The 22,117-nt window shown below is 56.9% G+C and overlaps 1 protein-coding gene across 3 annotated transcripts; it reads left to right on the forward strand.

Annotated features, from left to right (window-relative positions):
- Positions 1-1,575: 1,575 nt before the first annotated feature.
- On the forward strand, positions 1,576-21,630 carry IL23R (interleukin 23 receptor). 3 transcript variants are annotated; one of them, XM_054833631.1, is made up of 15 exons: positions 1,576-1,778; positions 4,042-4,136; positions 4,905-5,198; positions 5,349-5,472; positions 6,390-6,568; positions 6,765-6,910; positions 7,625-7,784; positions 8,740-8,822; positions 9,115-9,331; positions 10,215-10,412; positions 11,296-11,379; positions 15,374-15,424; positions 16,262-16,358; positions 17,568-17,658; positions 18,108-21,630. In XM_054833631.1, the coding sequence occupies exons 2-15, from the start codon at positions 4,079-4,081 to the stop codon at positions 18,726-18,728; spliced, it is 2,403 nt and encodes an 800-aa protein (XP_054689606.1). In that variant the 5' UTR covers positions 1,576-1,778; positions 4,042-4,078; the 3' UTR covers positions 18,729-21,630. The 3 variants fall into 3 exon arrangements, with proteins under 3 accessions (XP_054689606.1, XP_054689607.1, XP_054689608.1); XM_054833632.1 differs by having other exon boundaries at positions 11,299-11,379; XM_054833633.1 differs by having other exon boundaries at positions 7,706-7,784.
- Positions 21,631-22,117: the final 487 nt, after the last annotated feature.

The raw sequence follows: 22,117 nt of genomic DNA on the forward strand, positions 1-22,117 counted from the left end.
ACGCACACACAGTGCCACCCCGGATCCAGGAGCCAGGGCCTGGCTCCAGATGTGCATGCTTGCAATGCTGGCCCCAACCCAAATGTGAAGGCCCACGGTGCTGCCCTGGCCCCCAGATGTGCAGCCTCAGCCCCCAGATGTGCAGCCCCGACCCCCAGATATGCAGCCCCGACCCCCAGATGTGCAGCCCCGACCCCCAGATGTGCTGCCCCAGCCCCCAGATGTGCTGCCCTGACCCCCAGATGTGCAGCCCCAGCCCCCAGATGTGCAGCCCCAGCCCCAGATGTGCTGCCCCGACCCCCAGATATGCAGCCCCGACCCCCAGATGTGCTGCCCCGACCCCCAGATGTGCAGCCCCAGCCCCCAGATGTGCAGCCCCAGCCCCAGATGTGCTGCCCCAACCCCCAGATATGCAGCCCTGGCCCCCAGATGTGCTGCCCTGACCCCCAGATGTGCAGCCCCAGCCCCCAGATGTGCTGCCCCAGCCCCAGATGTGCAACCCCGCAGCAGGTCCCAGCCAGCGTTTCTTGCTCAGCCCCAGCTGTGTCACCACAGGCAGATGACCCCCCCCCAGCCCCGACAGCCCTGCGGAGGGGGCTGAGATCCCCCCTGGGACCCTCCTTGGGGCTTGCTCCCCTCCACACCAGGACCCCCAAACCGCAGCAAAGCCAACTCGCAAAGCAAGACACCCCCTGCCCGGCAAATGGTTTTCGATAGATAAATACAAATACTTTAATTACACAATGCCTTAAAGACACCCGTAATGCGCTGAAACTAAAATTCCCACCGAAACCCTCCCGATCTTGCTCGGCGCGCGTATAACCGTGCGCCCAGACACATTATGTAGGTTACCATAGGTACATGTTATAGTTTCAGCCCGCAGCGAGGCTTCGCCCCTGCGGTGCCGGCAGGCTGATGCTCTTGCTTTCACCCACCCTTCACTTTCACAAACCCCGCTATGGACCAGTCGAACCCCCCCTCCCCAGCAGAGGAAGGGGCTGCCTTGCCCCGGGGGGTTTGGAAATGATGTTTCCTAACGTTTGCTGGGGTAGCGGTGTGGTATTTCCTGTGGTTGCAGCGTCTAATGAGGTTAACACTGTTATTGAGGTTAACTCTTCAACTGACATGAAAAAGGAAGCCACGGGGGGGGGGGGGGGTGGTTGGGAGCAGCGGTGGGAGCTGGTGGGATGGGGAGCACCGGGGCAGCCCCCCCAAAACCTCAAGCCCTTCTGCCCCCCGGCGCGGGGGTCCGCAGCCTGTAGCATCCCCGGGCGAGCTGGGGACCTGGACGAGCGGAGGGGGTGACACTGGGTGCTGGTGAGAACAAGCTCTTGGTCCTCGAGGGGTTTTTCGCTGTAGGCTCCTGGCGTCAGGAGAAAAAGGTTCTTTTGCTGAGGAAGCCCAGCCCGGCTCCCCAGGGCCCCTCCGCTGCGTTCCTGTCTCCTCACCCGCCGCGCCGCGGTCACAAAAATCCATTTGGGATGGACTTGAATTCGCCAGGGTGACTCCAAATTCTGTAACAACTTACCAGCTAAAAAACAAAAAAAGCCCCAAAAAATCAAAACAACCGTCCGTCCGTCCGTCCCCCGGGGCTGTTCCTTTAAGGGATGCTGGGTTTTCCCATGGACTGACTCAGACTGGAAACTCTCAGTTTTTCTAGGCGCAGCTATCTAGGTCAGGCTTGCTGACAGTTGCTGATGCTTCTCACCTCGCTCGGCAGCCCCGGCCGCAGCAGCGGGCAGAGGGGCCCGGCAGCACATGTCCTGAGGACTGGCAAGGTAAGGACCCCCCCCCTCCCCGGCTCTGCCCAGCTTCCAGCCCGCGACCACCCCGATTTAAAGGAAAAAAAAAAAAAAAAAAAAGAAAAAAGAAAAAATCCCAGCGCGTGTTTCTTGGCCGCTGCTTATGTACCTGACACGCGTTGCAAAGATTTCGCACGGTTTGGGCTCGTACAACCGGGACGGCTTTTTCCTTCTTCTTCTTCGTTTGCTTTGCATTTCTTTAGCACTAATGTACGAGGAGACTTTTTAATAGAGATGAGATCAAAGATCGGTATCTCTCGACAAGGGGAACGGTCTCGTTCCTTCTGGCTTTGGAGTTTGCAAATGCCTGTAAACTGGAATAAAAACGCGAATGTGAGTGATCCCTGGGGGAGGCAGAGCCTGCGATCTTGTCTCAGAGCTGGCAGCCAGGTAGATTTATTGTATTTTCAGCTTTTTTCATAGACCACGAGTTTTTGGTTGGTGGTTTGTTGTTTTTTGGGTTTTTTTTTTTTTTAATTTCTTCTAACTTGCAGAAGGTTTGCGGGCAATTGGGAGGCCTTCGAGTTCTCTGAGCGGGTCACGTAGTAGGAAGGCGCTTGAAATTATGAATACTTGAACAGCCCTTAAACCAAACGAGGCCAGCTCACACGGCAGGAGATGCGCGACAGCGTTAGCTGGAGCCGGGAGCCTGGTTTGGGTTGAGCAACGTCGTTTTGAAGCTTTTGCAGCAGCCTCTGGTTCGGCAGATCCCAAACTCGCCATTTCTAACGTCAGCTTTTGTACAGGGTTATTTTAATTATCGCTGGCTTGAAAAGAAAACTCTGGAGGTGTGGGGCTTTGCTCCGTTTTCGGCGCCGTGCACGTGAGCGAGGCGTGAGGCTACGGTAACGGTGTGCCCGGCACCCAGCCCTGCGCCCGCCGCGGCATCGCCCCAGCCTTCGGGGGGGCCGTGCAGCCTGCTCCCAGGTGGGTGCTTCTCGTGGAAAAGAGAGGTATTCCCCCCCCCCCCCGAGCTGCATTTCCTTGCACCCCGCCGGTCTGTGCCCCGGCTGCTGCAGCTTTCCTGCTGGGGGGGGGGTTGGCCTGGGGGGTGACTCCAAAGAAGCTGCGGGGGGGAAGGTAAAGTGAGCAGGGAGAAATTCAGGCAAGATTGGGATGCAAGTGTGGCTCCTCGGAGAGAGGGGGAAGCCCTCGCCTGGGATTTTGGGAATGTCTTGTGGGGGAGCGCTGCCAGGAAGAGCCGTTGCTCGGTTTGGGCAGGACCCGCCACAGTTATGGAAACGGGAAATTTCTGTCCCGCGAAGCCACGTCTGGCCGGGTCTGAGCATCCCCAGGGATGGAGACTGCAGGGCAAGCCCTCAGGGCAGCTGGCCCCACGCAGGGTCACCCTTAAAGTGCTTTTTCTTATCTTTAACTGGAATTTCCTGACTGTCAATGTGAGCCCATTGCCCCCTGCGCAGCACTGAGAGGAGCCTGGTCCCTCATCTCTGCCCCCCATCAGACATCAGAGCCCCCCGAGCCCTCCCCAGGCTGAACAGCCCCAGCTCTCCCAGCCCTTCCTCACGTCTCAGGTGCTCCAGACTTTTTTTTTTTGCAGCCTTTGCTGGGCTCATTCCAGTCCATCCATGTCTCTCCTGCCCTGGGGAGCCTAGCCCTGGACCATGCCCTCCAGACACGTCTCACCAGGGCTGAGCAGAGGGGCAGGACGAAAACAAGCAGCATCCCCTGCATCCCCCTCGCCCACCGTGCCAGTCTTCTTCGAGGAAGGCTCCGGGGCTGCTCAGGCATCGTTTCCCTTGCGTAAATCCACGCTGCCTGCTCCCATCACCTCCTGGGCCTCTTGCGCGTGCTGGGAGCTGGTTTCCAGGAGGGTTTGCTCCGTCACCTGCCCAGGGGAGCTGAGGCTGTCCTGCCTGCGCTTCCCTGCACCCTCCCTGCCCGGCGTTACACAAACCTGCGTGGATGCTTATGCTAATAAGGACTGGAGAAATTTCACAGATACGTAAACTGAGAGAAATGTCACCGGCGGTGGGAGCTCGGGGAAGGTGGCCTCGGGGGTGCCAGCGGGGTGCCTGTTACCCGAAATGCTGAGCCCTGCGTGCCTCATTGTGCTCCTGCTGCGAGCACAACCTCGCCTGACCCCGAATCCCCGTTGCCACCTCCGCCGCAGTCCCCCGAGCATCCCACGGCAAGGGCAAGGACCGACCCGGCGGTGTCCGGCAGCGGCGCAGCTGGCGGTGCCGCTCACGGGGACGACTGACGCCTTTCCTTCCTCCAGACTATGCCACGCGCGGACAGCGGGCGCAGCCCAGGCCATGGCGGGATCCGGCGAGGCTTTGGCGCTCCACGTCTTGCTCTGCTGCCTGTGCAGAGGTAAGCGGCAGCGCGGCACGGCTCGGCACGGCACGGCCACCGCGGCATCGCCCTGACGCACCGCTGAGGCAAACACCTCGGTCCGGCTGGGGAATCAGAGCGTTATAACGCTACAGCTATGGATTTTGGGGGGAGCACTTGGTTAGCGTTGTGGGGGGCCCCTACGCCCTACGGCACCCTCTCCTCCCTGCTTGCACCCTCGGGCCGGGGCTGCACGCGGCCGCGTTGAAGCAGGCTGGCTTCTCAGCGGCTGTGACAAGCAGCGTGATCCTGCCCCGGCACGTGAGAAGCCGGAGCGCAGCTGCGCCCTTTCCAGGAAGGCCAGATCGAGCCCGATACCGGCTGCGAGCCGGGTTTGCTGGGGCTGGTGCAGAGCCCTCATCTGATAGCGAAGGGCAGCGTGCGCCTCTGCGCGGGGGCTGCGTCCTAATCTCGGGGGATCAGAGCTCTCGAGACTACGTGTTATTTCCCTGCAGTCATTTAAGCATTAGAGCAAAAGCTAAAATCGGTGAAACTAGCTGTTTCCAATCCGAGGGGATGAGTCACCGGGTGCCGGGTCGCTGCTGGGGGCAGGGAGTTTATCCCTGTCCTGGGGGGGGGGGAGCGAGGGGGCCGGGGGGGGGGACACCCCGCCACGGGGTCCTGCCATGCCGCTGCCTGCATCCCAGCAAAGCAGCCGCCCGTGCGGAGCGGTGCAGCCTGTGGACATCCTCTCCTTCCGTGGGACACCCACCCAGAGCCACCCTGACCCGGTGGGTGTTGGCGCAGGTGTCACAAACATCTCGTGCTCGGGGCACGTCTGGATCGAGCCCGCTCCGGTGGTGCAGATGGGCACCGACGTCTCCATCAACTGCCTCTCCACCCTGGGCTGCCCCTGGGCCGAGTTCCTCATCCTCCTCAACTACAGCCACACTGAGGGTCCCCTGCGCCCCCTCAACCGCAGCGCGGTCCAGCTCCGGCTGCACGATTTCCGGATGCCCTACGGGACCGTCGCCTGCTTTGCCCGCTGCCCCAACAGCGAAAAGCACCAGCCGGTGTGCGGCACCGACGTCTGGGCGGGCTGTGAGTACCCCCACGGCTATGGGGGGGGGGGGTTGGTGGTTTTTGTTAAGCCGCCGGCACCGAGGAGGTCGGGGCAGGGGGGGTTGCAGCAGCCTGGGCTTTGCGCTGCAGCGGGGGTGCCACGCGCTCTGCCCGACCTTGCCTCCGCAGACCCTCCGGACCCCCCCAGCAACCTGACCTGCACCATCCGCGAACGCTCGGGGCACCTGGCGTGCACGTGGGACACGGGGCGCACGACCCACCTGCGCACCCGCTATGCCCTCCACCTGCGCAGGTAAGGCCCTGCGGGACGGCGGGGAAGGGGGGGGGGCTGCGGGGCGGGCGACGCACCGAGCCGGATGGGGCCAGGAGGGAGCGCGGTAATCGGCAGAGCCAGCGCAGGGGGTGCAGTCGGGGTGCGGCGGCCGCAGAGCCAGGCGAGACCGGTGGTGGCAGCGGGCGCCGTGCCCTAGTTACACTTTCTAAAGCTCGCGTCTTCCCGGTTTCCTGCTTGTAAACTGCACATTAAAGCGAGGGTTTAATTCTGCAGGATGGACTTTACGTGCTCGGTGCTATTAGTGGCCCAGCAAACATTGCATCGCGTTGCGACGCGTTACAGCCATGCATTTTTTTGCAGATGCATTGACTCTCTCTAAGCTAAAGGGTGTGCAGCCGGCGGTGTGCACCTAACGCTGCCCAAACCCCGAAACTGAAACTCCGGCGGGGTACAAAAGCTTGAACCTGAAGCTGGTGGGCTGGCTGCTGTGTAGCGTGCTGCAACCCTTCCTACCTGGCCCGGGATGCTTTCTGCCACGTCTGGCACGGAAGCCCCCGTGACACAAGACTGGCAGGCTCAAAGTTAATCTGAGTCAATTATTAAAGTAAACGTGTTAAGTTCTGTCATATGTAGGCTTTGTGAAGAGCAGTGATTAACCGCCCGCCCAAGTGTGCTTGGGTTCAAACTTTGAACCGTGCAGCCAGAAAGAACTGAGCAAGTTCCCTTCCCGCAGCAAAAATGCAAATGCCCTACAGAAATGCCAAGAACTGAAGGCAATTACCTTCTAGTTCGCTCTAGCAGTGACAAACTCCAGTTTTGGAGCTGACTGTGCCCCAGTCGCGAGCCGTGACCCCTCGAGAGCCGGGGCCGCCTTTCCAGCGGGTGCGTGATGGAGCTGGGACGGGCTCTGACCGGGGCTGCCTTCTGCTTCCCAGCGTGGGGACGGCGGAGGATGCTGAGGATGCCGAGGAGGAGGAGGAGGTCTTCCCCGAAGGCTCCCCGGTGCCGCTGAGCATGCTGCGCAGCAGGAGCCACTACTCTGCGTGGGTGCAGGCCAGCAACGTGCTGGGCGCTGCTCGCTCAGCCCCGCGACGCCTCAACCTGCAGGACCTCGGTACATCCGTCCGTCCATCCCGTCCATCCACGAGCTGCGCCGCGTGCTGGGGCCGTGCAATGCCGCGTGCGCCGCCCCGCGATGCCGCTCTAGGGACGTGCACGAGCGGTGCGGCTCACATGCGCGAGGGCAGCCCCCCCCCCCCCCCCGGCGGGTGTCAGCCCCCCGACGCACGCTTTCCCGGCTCTCCCCGCAGTGGTGCCCACTCTGCCCCTGGTCACCGGCGCCGAGACGATGGAGACGTCGCCTCCCACCACCACCATCCACTGGAAGAGGCAGACGCTGCTGGAGAACGTGCACTGCGAGGAGCGGCACAAAGCTACGGGTGCCCTGGCATGGCATGTGAGACGGCCTGGGACCCCCCAAATCCCCACCCACCCCACGCAGACCCGCGGGGGTGGGGGCCCTGCACGAGCTGCCCCCCGTTAGGAGACGGGCCGGTCCTGGTCCTGCTGGAGACCCCTGAGCACCCAGGGGCAATGGGAGCACTTGGGGGCGTTCAAAACCCACCCCTCTGCTTCAGCGCCGCGGGGGTCACCCACCCCCAGCTGTGGGCAGCCCCCCGCTTTGGTGGGGCAGGACAGCTGCTGCCCCCCAAGAGGAGCAGACAGACTTTCGGGCAGAGTTATCTCTGCTTTTTAAGCAAAAGGGCAAAATTCAAAATATTTCCAGATGTTATCTAGCTCTGCAAGGCCAAGGCAAAGCAGCCCCTAGGGATGCTCAGCACACGCACGCTTCTTCGGTCGCCCCCGCACGCTCGCAGACACAACCATCCCTGGGGCAGCTCCTTTTGGGAACCTCCCCAGGCGCTGGCAGGGGCTCAGGCTGCATCCGGAGCCCCCAAAATTGCCGTGGTGCCAGAAGCCCCGTGCGGCAGCGGGCTGGGGGCTCTCGTTGCACCCCCTCACAGGACCGGCCCCGGCCCCATCCGTGCAGATGAGGATGGCAGCGACCGCCGCTCGCTCCCGCTCTGTGTGGGGGTCCGGTCACAGCCCGGGGGGGGGGGGGGTGGCCAGCTGGGTCCTCCTCCCCCCTAGCACCCTGCTTCCTTTGCAGGTAGAGGCGTGGGATGGTGCGGCACAGCGCGGGCCCCGCTCCCAGCACAACCTGCAGAGTAACACCCGGTACGTGTTTCAGGTCAGGTGCCGGCTCAGCCCTGCCGACAGCCCCTGGAGCACCTGGAGCACCCCCTTTCTCTACACCACCCCCGAGGCAGGTAAGCTCAGTTGCTCTCGCCGCGTTTTACCCAAGCAGCCCGTTGGCTCCTCAAGATGCTCTGCAGGGACCTGGCCCAAGCTCTGGCTGCTGGGCAGCTCAAGTTAGCCAGCAACACGCGTGTGCTTGGCGTGCACATGGCGTGTGTGCGTATGGCGTGCATGTGGCACGGGAGCTTGCACGTCCCCGCGCTGCCGGAGACCGCTGTTGGCAGACATCGGGCATGATGCCGTGGCCCGGGAGGCACCGCTGCCATCCCCACGCCGCAGCCGAGGGCTGAGCACTGTCACGAGCCGGCAGCTCCTCTCGTGTCCTCCGGCCCCGCGGCACATCGCAGGCGATGGCGATTTTGGCAGAGTCCTGAGGGTGCTGCGGCGCGGTGAGAGCCGGAGGGAAACCAGGAGGCTTTGCAGGCACGTGGTTTTCCAAAAGGAAAGAGGGATGGGGTGTGCTCATCCACCTTTGGCAGCTGGCTTGCTTGCTCCCGGCAGCGGGGAGCACCTCTTGCCCGAGGTGGAAAAGCCGCATCGGCCGAGGTGTCCCACCAGCTGCAAAGACGGGGCGTCCCAGGTCAGCTTTCCCCCCTTGCATCCCGGTTACTAACACCGGGATGAGTTTAGGCACAGCCGGCTCAGTTATCCCGGCCGGCAGCAGGCTGGGACGCCCGAGGAGCAATGCCCTCGCCTATATCCTGGTCACGGCGAGGAAGCCGGGGACGCGCTTGTCCTAAAAAGCAGCACCGGCTGCTGCGTGCAGTCTGGGCCGTTTCCTCTCTGCAGCGGCAGAGCCACGCAGCAACCAGCCTGCCGTCGGGCTTCGGCGCTGCCGGGGGAGCCGCCAGCCAAGCGAGGCTTTCTGCAAAGGCTGCGCGTGGGTGGGAGCCCCGTCGCGTGGGTGGGAGCCCTGGCTGGTTCCCCTTTGGAAGCTCACGCCACGTCCCACGCTTCCTCCCACAGCCCCCGCCGTGGCGCCCGACGTCTGGCGGCGCCTGGGCCCGGCGTTCCCGAACGGCAGCCACGAGGTGACGGTCTTGATCAAGGTAAAGTGCTTTTTTGGCAGCTCCTGTGAAATTTTTCGCGTGCTCTGCTCCTCCCTGAGAAGAGCACCCGGGAGAGGCAGCCCAAGGCAGTGCCCCTCCTAAAGAGCCCTTCCACCAAAGCCATGGGGAGGGAGATGAGACCTCAACGTGTCCTTGGGGCAAAAATCTCTCCGTCCTTGCAAAAATCTATCCGTGCGTCACCCGGCCGAGGGGACGTCTGCCCTGCGCTGGGATGGCTCAGGGTCAGACCCCGCAGCCGTCCCCACGGGGCCGTCTCTCTCCCCGTCCGCAGCCCCTGCCGCCCCGGGATGCCCGCGGGAGGATCCTGGGCTACGCCGTGGCCGCCGAGAGCCCCGCGGGCGCGTTGCTCCTCTGCAACACCTCCAGCACCGCCTGCAGTGTCCTGGTGCCCCCGGGAGCCCGTGCCCTCCACGTCACTGCTCACAACTCCAGGGGGGCTTCCAGCCCCGCCAGCATCGCCCTCGGCCGGGGAGCCAGCGGCCAGGAAGGTAGGATCTCGCGCTTTAACAGAGACCGGCTTTTATTAGGATTGCAGGGGAAAAACGCTGGCGTGCAGCACGCACGGCTTTAAAGCAAGGGAAAAGCCCCAGCGGGGCTCTGCCGAGGGAGCACGACGTCCTCCAGACAAGGCCAGCGTTCCCCGGGGATGGAGATGCTCCGCAGGCTCCCGTCACAGCCCTTGGTCTCTGAAGGCTGCAGCAACAAGCTTAAAAATAAGTTTGTCCTGCCCGCGTCGGCTGGCTGGGCTGGGCTGGGCTGTGCGGTGGGCTCGGTGCAAGGGTGCTCCTCTGCTCCCTGCTCCCAAAAATAGCGCCGGCTGCCTCCGCCAGCTGTGAGCTGGGTGCTTGCAAACAGAAAGGGAGGAAAACAAGAAAAAAAAAGAAAAAATTAAAAAAAAATCCTTTCTGGGCCACCTTAGGTTCCCTGCGCCACAGGTTGTGGTTTTCCCCACAACCACACTTTCCTATTTTTGAAAAATGTCGCTTTTAATGAGCAATGGGAGGGGAAAGTCCCATTCAAATTGAGGACAAATATATGACTAAAAAGAAACTGAAGAGAAATAAGGTGGAAAAAATTCTCTAGTCTCTCATACTTATCAGAATCACGCGCCTTTCTTGTAAGAAATGACAGGTAAAGCATTTCGGATGAGACGTGACAAAGCTGAAGCTGTGCTTTTGTGATATAGACCTATATATATATAAAATTCTATATGTATAACCACCATATGCTAGAATTTCTCGTTCCCTCTTCAGTCCTTAAACACTCTCAGGAAAGTCGCATTTCACCTCCTGGGCTCAGCTGCCCCTTCGGAGCCTCCCGCCCTTCGAAGCGGAGTTTGGGGTGACACCCCCTCGCCATCTCTCCCCGCAGAGTTCCCAGCGCCGCTGGCCGTGGAGGTCAAGCCCGAGAACCGGAGCAGGGTCTCGGTGGCCTGGCAGCCCCCTCCTCGCAGCGGGAGGTCCCCGCTCTGGTTCATCGTGGAGTGGGTTTCCACCTCCCAGTACAGCCAGGAGGAGCGGTATTTTTGGAAGAAAGTCCCACACCAGGAAACGCACACGTACATCCAAGGTAAGATATTCCAGGAGTCCTTTTGCTATTTGGTGCCGGTCATCAGGCTATTATAAAGCCAAAATATATTATAAAGGCAGAGTTCATTTGAAATCGAGCCCCTGCCCACTTGTTTTTTGGAGAGCGGGGCCACGAAGAGCCCTTGGGGAGCAAGGGGGAGTGAAGCGACAGGAGACATAGGGCAGTCAGTGGGATTTGGGGCCCCAGGGGAAGGTCACAGGGAAAGAAGGGACAGGGATCCCTGGCAGGGTTCAAGGCCAGGTTGGATGGGGCTTTGGGCAACCTGGGCTAGTGGAGGGTGTCCCTGCCCATGGCAGGGGTGGCACTGGATGGGCTGTGAGGTCCCTGCCCACCCAAACCAGTCTGGGGTTCTATAGGGATAGAGAACGAAGTGACAAGTGGGATGGCAGGCAGGGAAGCCCCACTAGACCCGTGGGGACCTGCCCAAGCACAGGAGACGCACGTGTGCGTTGAAAGGCTGCACAACACCGGATGCGCCAAGAGCGTTGCTTCAGCACCTCTCCTCCCCCCCCGCGCCCAAAGACACAAGCCTGTGCATCCTCACCGACGCAGCCCGAGCCCAGCAGCACGAACATCTCAGGACCCGTCCCACTCCCTTCCTGCTTCCCACATTAATCCTGGTGTTAATTGGGCTGGGGGTACTTCCGAGGCAGTTACCTGGCCAGGCTTTTGCTCCTCCACGTGTGGTTCTGGGAACAGCTCGTGCAGTGGCTTTCCCCAGGGGAGGGAAGGTGCAGAGCTGGGGACCCCCCCGCAAAACCTCCATCTACTTTCACCCCTCAGTAACGAGCCCTGGCGCAAGCCTAGAGCTTTCACGGCAGATCACAAATACATATTAAAGGCAAATCTTGCTTCTTTCCAGAAGGGGCGGTAGCAGGAGGTCACACCACCGTGTTGGTATACGCCGTCTACCCCGACGGAGTCAGCAAACCGAGTGCTGGCCAAGGTAAGCCGGAGGAGGGTGGAGAACTTGCTGCTTGCTGCAGTGGAGCTGCAGAGCTCGGCTTGCCGCTTCGATCTTGATGTTCCCACAGTCCACCAGTTTTGTAGAATTACTGAGTTCTAGAAACAAGATGTAAAACCCTCCCATTGACCAGAGGGAAGCAGGGCTCTAGACAGAAACCGCTTGGCTGCAGCACGTGAAAATACAGATTTTTATTGGTGCATCTGTATGAAAGCTTTCTGTAGCTGATCTCTGCTCCTGTGCACAGATCTAATGCATGGGAGAAGCACAACTTACTTCACAAGGTACACCAACGGAGTCATCCTCCCTTTTTGTGACAGAAAAGATGAGGTTGCTGCTTTGCACGTTTGACAGTACAATGTTATAGATAAACCCAAACACAGAAAACAAACCTTACGGAGAGTGGCCCAGCTGCCCTTTCCTACCGGGAGGGGAAGCCGGCAGGCTGCAGCTCTGGAAACTCTTTTAGATAAGAGCTTGGGCCAATTTACAAAGTAAGGGTTGTCATCGTCTCCAGCGCGGTGTGCGTTGGCTTTGGTTGTCCTCGGGAGCTGGGCATACTGAGCCCCCCGAGCTGTTCCACCCTGCTGCTGGTCCTCCCCCAGGTGAGCCAGGAGAAGCCATGCACAGCTCAACCCCTGAGCACCGGGGACACGTCCCAGCACCACCGCCCAGCGCCAGCCACGCCACAGACAAGACCTCTGCGCGTACGGCTGCTGCGCAGCGGCCGGCGGTGGCTGGGCAGGTCCATGATGGAGACAAGGGAGGGCTGAGGTCAAGTCACGGAGCCAGGTCATGGCGTTTGGACCTCCAGAGCTCCTCCAGCATAGCCCAGGTGGGGCTGAGGACCCACGGATGAGCTTAAATAGCCCCCTGCGCAGGGGCTGGGGGGCAGGGGAGGCTGGCCAGGGCCATTGAGACCTGTTAGTGCCCGCGGTGCCCTGCCGTAGCCGGCTGTAGCTGCAGGCAGCGGTAACACCCGGGGATGTCATCAGTTCACCTTCCCATGCGGCGATGCAATGTTAGACGGGTTATTTGCAGCTCCTCAGATACTTTCCCCGTGACAAACCGGCTCTGTGTTTCTGGCTGGCACCCATCATGGCTTTGAGAAGGGTGGTTATTCATTTTTTTCCCAAGAAATGGGAACCGATACTCCTGCCCGGTTCCCCCCGGCTGCCGGCCCTGGCCGTTAGCTGTTATCCTCACGGACACACTGACAGCCTTTGGTTCTGGGCAGGTCGGGGCTTGGGCACCTCCAGCTCTGCTGACATGAATTTCCAGGGTCCTGACCCTCAAGTGGGGCTTAAACTTCAGCAGCGGGTCCACGTCTGCGTGGAAGGGGAAGAGCTGGGTGTCAAAAGGAGGGTGCTCGAGCCTTTGCACTGGCAAATGGCTTGGAAATGCGTGAAATGCTTAAAAACAGAGACTTTCTCCTCAGCGGTTGCATAGACTCCTTTAACAAAGCTTGGGGTTCCTGTGGGGAAGATCCGGCATGAGGCAGCGGTGAGGCTCGTGTCTTTGACAAGGTTTGCTTCCCAGGCCCCACACAGCCCACAGCGGACACCCCCAGTAAAGCCCCCTCCAGCTTGACCCCACGGGCTGACCCTCCTTCATGTTCCTTATTCAGACTGAGCCCGTCCATCGTCAGCAAGGCATTACTCTAATCATATTAATTTTTTTTTTAAATTTATACGAGTTCAATGTGCCAGCGACACCTGCCCCCCCCAAAACTGCTGCGTTCCCAGGCTGCAGAATAACGTACTCCATCGCCTGCCTTCCCCAGTCCCGTATATTCGAGAGCAGCTTTGCAGTGGCTGCAGCGCACCCCAGCTGAGTGGGCTTGTACTGCAAACAAGTACGTAGGGAACCGAAATACTCGAATGCCAGGAGCTCTGCTAGGAGATGCATATGCTTCAAAAGCAGAGACAGTACCTTTTCTGGGATTTTTTTGCCCTTTGGGGAGGAAGAAATTGCCTTTGGCCCTGGGTTTGCATTGCTCCATGCGAAACAAGTACCAAACAGCAATGGAACGGGGCTTGCTCTACCAGGCTTGGGTGAGCTCCATCCTTTGACAGCCGCTGTTTCACTCATTAAATACTGTTCATTCAGAAAGGTTTTCACTCTTTTGCCTCTGAACCAGTCTCAGCTGATGGGTCACTGACTCTGTTGCAGAAGGCACCAGCTGAAATCAGCAGCCTGTGTTGTTCAGGACATTACGCTGGCTGTCCTTAATTGTCTCGGCCAGCTGAAGCTCTGTGATTGTAGATGAGGATGCTATCTGCTATTCTTATTAATGCCGATCCTCTGCTTTCACGCATTCAGCTCTCTGCCGCCCCGAGCAGACGTTTGGCTTGAGCCGGGTGATGGTCCCACTGCAGAGGAGGTGACTTCTCGTCCCTGCCCTGCCGGGACAGCCGGCTCTCGGGGACAGAGAGGCAAACACGGGGAGCAGCAGGATTTTCCCTGAAGCGGTCAGCCTCAGGGAAGGGTGTGGAGGTGTTTTCAGATGTGCAAATGAGGGATTTCATAAAGCGCCTGGATCCTTGTGCTTCTAAAGATGCACTTGTGAGTCTGCCCGTCCCGAATTTCCCAGTATTGGCAATGTGCTGCCTTGGGAAAATCCTGCTGCCAGCGTGAGCTGTGTTTGCAGGGATGACTCTGCAAAAGGGCCCTTTATGTGGGCAGCTGCTTTGGGGGCATTTCCCTTCCTTCAAACACAACACAGACCCACAACCACAGCAGCAGCAACGTTCACCACCATCGAAAGGCATAGGGAAGGCACAGGGAACTCAGAGGGACCAGGGCTGGAAAGGAGGATTACCCCATCCCGAGGGAAGGTCAGCTGGATTGCTTTCATTCCTGACAGATGTTTGTGAAACTGCTCTTGGATTCCCAGGAAAAGGCAACCTGCCCCGGTGCTCCTCATCCTTGCTGTTGTCCTCTTTCATGCCCCATGCCTGAACTGCTGCAGTTTAAGATGACGACTCTCGTCCTGCTCGCAGTGAAAGGGACCCGCTACCTCCCTTGTCCTTGCAGTAGCGCTCGCTTGCCGCCCCAGCAAGCCTCCCTGCGATGTGTTCTCCCCGGGATGCTCCAGCGGGTCACGTTCTCCCAAGGGCAAGCCATGTGCGTCCCAGCAGAGCCCCTTTTCCTTGCTGGGTGTCCCCGATCCCAGCAGATCACTCCAGCTGAGGTCTGACTGCAGGACACGGGCGGTTCCTTCACTCTCCAGCCGGCCGTGCTGCTCACGCCTGGCCCGGGGTGGTCACCCCGGTCCCCACGCAGGGAGGTGACCCCGGGGAGATGCGGTGGGTGGCTTGTCCCGACCGTAGAGCTGTGCTTCTGGTCTGGGCTACAGGTTCGGTCCAAGCCCCAGCCCAGCGGTGGGATCGCCCTTGGCCTGGAGCCTCATCCCTTCTCTGTGGCCGCAATGGCACTGGGCATTGGTTAAGGCAAAGAGATCCCAAGGGAATTGCTGGATTTGGCTGGGAAGAAAGCTTCCTGCTTATTTTAGCAAAAATAGGCTTCTTGCCATGGCAGGCTCTTTAGCTGCAGATCTCCCCTCACCGCACAGCCCATGACACAAAGAGGTATTATCGGAAAATTCAGTTCCATGGGGTTCAGACACTTTGGGAAATAATCTGTAGGTGCTTGTCAAAAATGACCTTTGATTCCTCAGGAAGACTAAACTCGTGTTTCGGGTGCTGAGGGGAGCGATGCGCGTGGAAGATGGTCTGTAATTGGTGTTATGTGTTCATCAACACCTTGTTTAATTGGATCTCTGAGAAGCAGGAGATGATGTAGAGTCCAGCTGGAGCTGGAGTTACTGATTACTTTAGGGGGCTTTATTTTTCTCATTATGCCATTATCTGTTTTTCTAAATAATATTAACAAAATAAAAATAAGCAATAGCTTCTATGTCACCCGCTGTCCTCTAAATGAAGTTACGGACATTTTTTCCCTCTCTCTGTTTCAGTCCCTTCAGAGGACCAGCTCCTGGGCAGCATCTACAGTGAGATCTCCCATGGTAAGGCGATGGTAGCTCAGACTTGGTAAGCCAGACTTTCTCCTTGACCAGAAGTGGAAGTTTTAGGCCGAGCAGCACCTGGTGATGGGGAAGCAAAAGCTCCCTTACGTTTCGGAGAGGTCAGGGCCAGAAAAGCAGCTTTTCACTGGATGGGAACGTGAGCCGCATGGCAGGAAAGCTGCAGCGCTCGCGCAGATGGATAGCACCCGCGTAACGCACGCCTTACGTTTTGCTTTTTATGAGACTTATAATGCACATCACAACAAGCAGGAGATGAGAAAACAAGGACGCTATAAGATAAGGTTAAGATATAGCATGACAGCGACAGACTGTTTCAATCTTGCAGTTTTGAACCAGAGACTCGTTCAAGCGTTTTCCCATCCATTTTTCTAACTTTGGTTACGCATCTGGCTCGCGCGTCTTCTGGTAAAGGTTACTTTATGGTCTGCTGCAGTACTTAAACCAAAAGCAAAACCAACGTCAGCTGAAGAATTCACTTCAGCATTTCTGGAAGGTGAGGCTGCATAGGAAATGGTAAAACACAGTGACCACACTTCTTCGAATTACCCGGCTGAACCCCCCGCCGTGCATGGCGATGGGGAGGCGAAGGGGGCACAGGGCCCGCAGTGCTCCGGTCACAGGACAACGCGGGTGGGAGAGCAGTTTTGGTTTTGCTTTTGTTATGGTTTTGCTTCGTTAACTGAGGAGCCAAAGAGCAAATGAAACGCTGAAGGCTGCTTTGTCAAAGATCTGCCCTTGACATCAACGAAGGTCGTGGCAGATGGATGCCGGAGCCGGGCCACCCGATTGACGTTTTTCCTCTCCATCCTTTTTCAGATGACGACGTTGGAGTTTTCCTGGGACTGGGCATCAGCGTGGTCATATTATCGGTTGCTTTTGTAATTCTGATGTTTAAAAAATCAGCCAGAAAAAGGTATTGCTTTCTTGGCAATTTTTTCCTTATTTCTGACTCCTGCCTTTCTTCCAGAATATTTTAAAATTAACTACAGAAACTTGCTCTTACTAACGACAACCTCTCCCATTAAACATATTGCAATATGAAGAGACATCTATGTGCTCCACAATAAGGCAGAGACCAACAAAGAAAGTAAAAATCACTCTTCTGTCAGGGCCAGACTTAGGGACATACCGTATATTATTACACGGGTACAAGGGGGTGAAAAAGGAGAAACATAGCCTCTGGAGGCAGGTTTTATCCTGGGACTTGCTGGCCCAGTTTTGCCCGAGGAGGGGACGCTGGACCCCGAGGGACAGGCAGAGACCAGAGAGTGCAACAGCAGAAAAACTCAGCGGGGAGGCTCTCAGTCCTGGTTTGTAAGGCTGGCTGCTGTTGGCTGGGCACGCTCACAAACCAGCGCTCCTCCTGTCCCAGCGTGCTGTTGAACTGGAATAGGGATGGCCAGGAGACGCTCCTGTCCCTGGCACGGATCTGGGGGAATGGGTGACCTCTGCGGCACGGAGCTACTGCTTGGGTCTTCCCGACAGACCAAGAAATAGGGGAGAGGAGACCTGGGGCGCAAGGGTGGCGAGGAGCTGCCTCTTTTGGTTCCTGAACCCAGCCTAATTCTTCTGCTCTCTATGTAATTGTGAAACACGGGCATTTCAGCACCCACAGGGGCCGTGCGTTCTCCCAGGAACACAGTAACGCACCAGGACATCAGCGTAGCTCAGAGAAATTAAAATCTCCTGCAAGCGATTTTCATTTCTGCAGCAGATTTGGCTGTAGGAAAACCGTCTTTCCTTCCCGCTGTGCATGGGATTTCATCAGTTGAGGACGCACGCGCCTCCTCGCTCACACACACACAGCTTGGTTCTCCCCCTGCCCCCAGCTTAGCGACATGGTCACACACAAAGTTTTACAGAAGGGATTCACCTAGAGTAATTTAGCTTCCAGGCTTGCACCGCCACGAATCAAACCTGGGGGAAATGAGGTTGAAAGATGAAGAGCTAGAGTTCAAACCCACCCGTAGAGGGGAAACCCGGGGCTTCCGAGCCATCCTTGAAGGATGGATGCACTTCGTGTGCCCCTCCTTGGGGGGGGACAGCTTCATCCTGCGTGAAGAATAAGTGACTAATAAAACAGACTAACTTCTTGGATTTTTTTTTTTTCTTTTTGGTAAAGAATTAACACCACCGTTGTGTCGCTCTTGCCAAAGTGGCTGTTTGAAGACTTTCCCCACATGGAAAACAGCAACGTGGTAAAGTCACTCCAGGTAATTGCACCATTATCTCCCAGCTTTTCTTCGCTTGTGTCCCCTTAGATTAAAGCTTGCTCCAGAGCTGTGGGAAACACAGATGGGAAGAGCATTAAGCACTAAGGGACCAGGAACAGACTGGGAATTATTGCCCAGGCACTTGCAAGGGCTTAGCTGAGGTCTATAGACCTTGCCTCAATACACTCTTTATTCAGTGGCCACAGTTGACTCGAGCTGCCCTTGAAGTGCATGCAGAAGCACGGAGACAGGCACGGCTGCTCCCCTGTCTTCTCCCGTCCACCTCGCTGCGGTGTCTTTCACAGGGGGGATTGGATGGGCGAGGTGGGAAGGAAGACGGGATGAAGACAACACGTCATTGCCCCATTTCTTCCTTGGGATGCTCTAATGAAAGCTCTCCTGTTGGTGAAATGTGCCAGTTTGTTACCACACTCTCAATTTTTTTCCAGGAAAAGAGTGATTTCACGAGTAACAGTTTCCACGAGCCGTTCTTGCACACCAGTGACCCCACAGTTATGGAAATCGAGGAGGTGCCGGTGCACTTGGAGTACAAGAACGTGGCCACCAGAAGGAAGCCCAGCAGAGGGGTCCCCGAGGCTGAAGAGCGCCCGGGGACCATGGTGCCTGCCAGCATCACGACCCCCGAGCAGATCAGTGACTACAAACCTCAGGTGTCCGACGGGAACCCGCTGGGGTACGTCGCTGCCAACATTTACCAAACACAGCCCCCCGCGCTCCTCCCAGAACCGGAGATGAGCATCTTCTTCAGAGACTACACGAGCCCCGTCCCCCACCTGTGGGACGGGGAGGGAGGGGGACACCACGTCTGTCTGCTGGAGAAGATCAACCTCATCTTAAACAACAGCCGGAGCGGGCAAAGCCACGTGTTCGGCTCAGCCCAGGGGGGACACGGTTCCCTCCTGGAGAACCGGTGGGGACACACGTTGGCCAACGATGTTCAAGAGCAAACGCTGGTCCCCGATGAGCTGGTCTCCTGCCTGAGAGCCATGAACAGGGAGTCGGTGGATATAAAGACCTGCTTTCCGCAAAGCATCGGGAGGTTATTTTGAAATAAATCGTAGTTGTGATTAAAAACCCCGAAGCGATGACCACAGCACCTATCAGCCTCTGAGCCTGCAAACAGCAGAACTGGAACAAAACTCTGAATCTGAAATTCATTTTCTCAATCGACTACAAATACTTGTGGCTGCCTGGAACGCTTTGGCCAGTGAATCACAATTTTAAACTTACCTCGTATTGTCCCAAGCATAAAACCCATAAAGCTTGGATTCCCGTCAGAACCGAAATAGGTGACTTTTGCAGGATGCAATACGCTTCAATCATTATTCAAAGCCATTCTCTTGTTAAATAGTTGGGGCATTTCATCCCTGGAGCTGATTGCAGTTAAGATGGATAAAACGATCCCTTAGACATCCTGACTGGATTGTGCAGAATATCTTGGGATCACTCCTAATGAAGAGACACTACACCAGGGAGGATTTATATATCGTACAGCAGACATGGATCCCAAGAACATGAAATCTTTTCTGTGTGACAGAATAACCCAATCTCATTTTCCCTCCCGTTCAATAATAGAAGCTACATCAGGTAAGAACAAGCCTTCGCCATCCGCCAGCCCGATTTAAAATCTCTCTGAATTGGTCACTGGGTAAATTCTTCATTTTGCATGAGGGATTTATCATCTCGCAGCAGCTTGTCACCGCCTCAGCCTTGCCGTGAAGCGCAACGCGGTTCGGCGAAATGGGGTTTATTCGGCACGCGACAGGGAATCGGGACCTTCTGGCATCCAAAAAATGAACGACAGGAGTCTCCTTCCTGCTGAGCGGTCAGGAAATCATTTACAAGTTTGCCTTCAGAAGCGGTCTTGCAAAATGCTCCTAAAGCAACCAGCAACTCCCTGGAAACGCGGGAGGTTGGGTTGCGTATCTATTCGCTGACCGCCCACACCTTTTTAAGGAAATACTCCAAATGCTTTTAAGGAATACAAGCGTAAAAGAAGTTTACGATACTCTGTTAAATGCCGGAGCGCTCAGTGCTCGCTGGGATGTTTGCTCTGCTGCTCCTCTTCTCCCCGCAGAGCCTGGCTCTGGTCTGGAGCTGCAGCCGGCGGAGGTGCCGCTGCGTGTGGCTGGGGGGTGTGTGTGTGTGGGGGGGGTGCTGGTGCCAGAGCTGCACGCCCACGCACGCCCACGCACGGCGGCTGTTTTGGGGCTGTCTACAGCAGCACACGGATGCTCTGCACGTAAAACTCCGGTTGGAGACAGCCCGGAGCAGCCTGCTGCAGGCGGTGCCTTCCCCGCCCCGCATCCACCGAAAAGAGCGAAGAGCACACGGCTCCTGCCATCGCTACCAGGAGGGACCAGGGGCTCGCAAACATCCCATCATATTTGCACCTGGCTTTGAGTCTCCGTTCACAACCAGTAGCACAAAGAGCCTCTGAGCCACGTACCCGTACGGGTGCTTTCTGCTCGCTGAGCAGCCCGCGTCGGGTGCTGGGGGGGCTGAGCTGGCCGGGCACAGCGCAGGGGGTACGTGCAGGGGGTACGCCTCTTGGGAGAAGGACGTGACAAGGCAAAAGGGTCGCCTGACCGTGTGGCACCAACCCAAAAATCTGTAAAATAGAGCAAGGCCTGACGATTTTTTTTGTAAGTCTTAAAAGCTACAAAGCTGATGTAAATGCTAACCTATATATAATTACCTGTCTGGAGTTATCCACCTTATTATTAGGAAATCACTTTTTTGCAGTAGAACTGCTAAACCTGGAGATTATAATCTTTCAATTTTTGCTAGGCACTGTCTGCATTTCTCTAACAGCTGGTGCACAAATGGATCGATTTTGTCGTTTACTCCTGAATCCCTTCGAACCGATGCTGCTCTGCGCTGCGCTTGTTTCCTTTAACAACCCCAGAGATCCGTCACTTAAATTTACCGAGCAGTAGTAACCTGGCAAGGCGGGGTAGGATTCTTCTTTAGAAGCAGCAAACTGTTTCCAAGCCAGAAATGCGATTTTTACGTGTAAGCGAGTCTAAAATTAGTGATTGCTGCCTGCGCAGGAAGGAAATTGTAAAAGAACAGCCACATACTATCGGCAGCCCGAATGTGAGATGGGGAAGGTATTTTTTTTTTTTTTTAATGTCCACATCCTGAGACTTGCGCTGCCTGTATCACCTGAACTACCAAACCCCGGGGCTGAAAACGCTCGTCTTGACAGGGAAAAAAAAAAAGCCTGAAAGCCTGGTCTTACGTTTGAGGTACCTGCTGGTTGAATTTCCAACCCTGCTAACTCGCTCCGGGATGGATATCTGCAAATATCTCTGTGGCTGGGGTGGGGAGCAGCAGTTGGGATCTCCCAACACCGAGACCCTCCTATGGGCAACCCTTGGATGTATGGACGGGCCAGTGTTTTGAATCAAATCGTGATGTCATTCTCAGTACGCGTATTTTAACATCTCAGGGTTCACTCCCTCCCTCCAATTCTTGACAGCAGTATCTTCTCGAGTTGGGTTAAACCATCGGCAGCCGTATCTTGTGCCAGCGATTTCCAGAGGTTATTTTTCAGTTTCTAATGAGCTTCGTGGGTTGTTCAGCTTCCTTGTGACATGGGGTTCTGCACCTTGGAGGCACAGAGAGGAAGCATCCGCTGAGTAATCTCTACCCGCAGACAGCATGCACCAAAGAGCATCGATCTCTCGCGCAACTCTCGCTCCACCTGCAAACTCATCTGTATGTACCTCATCCCAGGCGCCTGAAATCTCGGTGCAATGATTGTCTGACAAGCCGTTTTCTATCCGTGCCGAACGAGTCACAGGGAGAAAGCGGCCGCTGTTGAAGTTATAGCAGGGAGGGGGGGGCTTTGCACAAGGCGGGCTTTTTTTGGGGTGCGGAAGCGATGACCCGATGTCCCTGGATGTAAAGGAGCGGTGACCCCGTGTCCCCTGATCTTGGTGTCACCCAGAGACAGCCGGAGGCCCACGTCTTTTTATATAAATGTAAGGAGAGAACAAATTAAAAAAAAAAAAGAAATAAGAAATTGGGTGTAGTGTCTTCAAAGCTTGAGCAGGCTGGGAGAAGAGCAGAGCCATTCGGTGCCCGCTCGTATCTCCATCCCGTCGCATCGGCACAGGGTGTATCAGGTGTGAACGTGTGGTCTTGCTCGGGCGCAAGCCCTCAGCCCGGCCGGAGGAGTTACTAACAGCACGGCGCAGCTCAGCCAGCGACACAGTCCCTCTGGGTCTTCTGGCTTACCGTCCCCCTTCGAAAAGTATGCTTGAAAATCCATTAAATGACACGCATAATAAACACGTAACAAATAAACAACGCAAAATGAATTAGGCATTAAATACGCATCGATAGCTACAACTTTAAATCTTTTATGCTGCTGCTCTGCCACCATTACCAGGCTTTCTGCAGGAGGACATAGCGTTAATTCTGGTTTAGC

The sequence above is a fragment of the Grus americana genome, chromosome 8, assembly GCF_028858705.1.
Source record: "Grus americana isolate bGruAme1 chromosome 8, bGruAme1.mat, whole genome shotgun sequence".
Lineage (NCBI taxonomy): Eukaryota > Metazoa > Chordata > Aves > Gruiformes > Gruidae > Grus > Grus americana.

Bases quoted from the DNA above. Each gene is read 5' to 3' on its own strand.
- IL23R (XM_054833631.1), top strand. From the start codon at position 4,079: ATGGCGGGATCCGGCGAGGCTTTGGCGCTCCACGTCTTGCTCTGCTGC. The intron at 5,199-5,348 runs GTGAGTACCCCC...TTGCCTCCGCAG, and splicing joins CACCGACGTCTGGGCGGGCT to ACCCTCCGGACCCCCCCAGC. The intron at 15,425-16,261 runs GTAAGGCGATGG...ATCCTTTTTCAG, and splicing joins CTACAGTGAGATCTCCCATG to ATGACGACGTTGGAGTTTTC.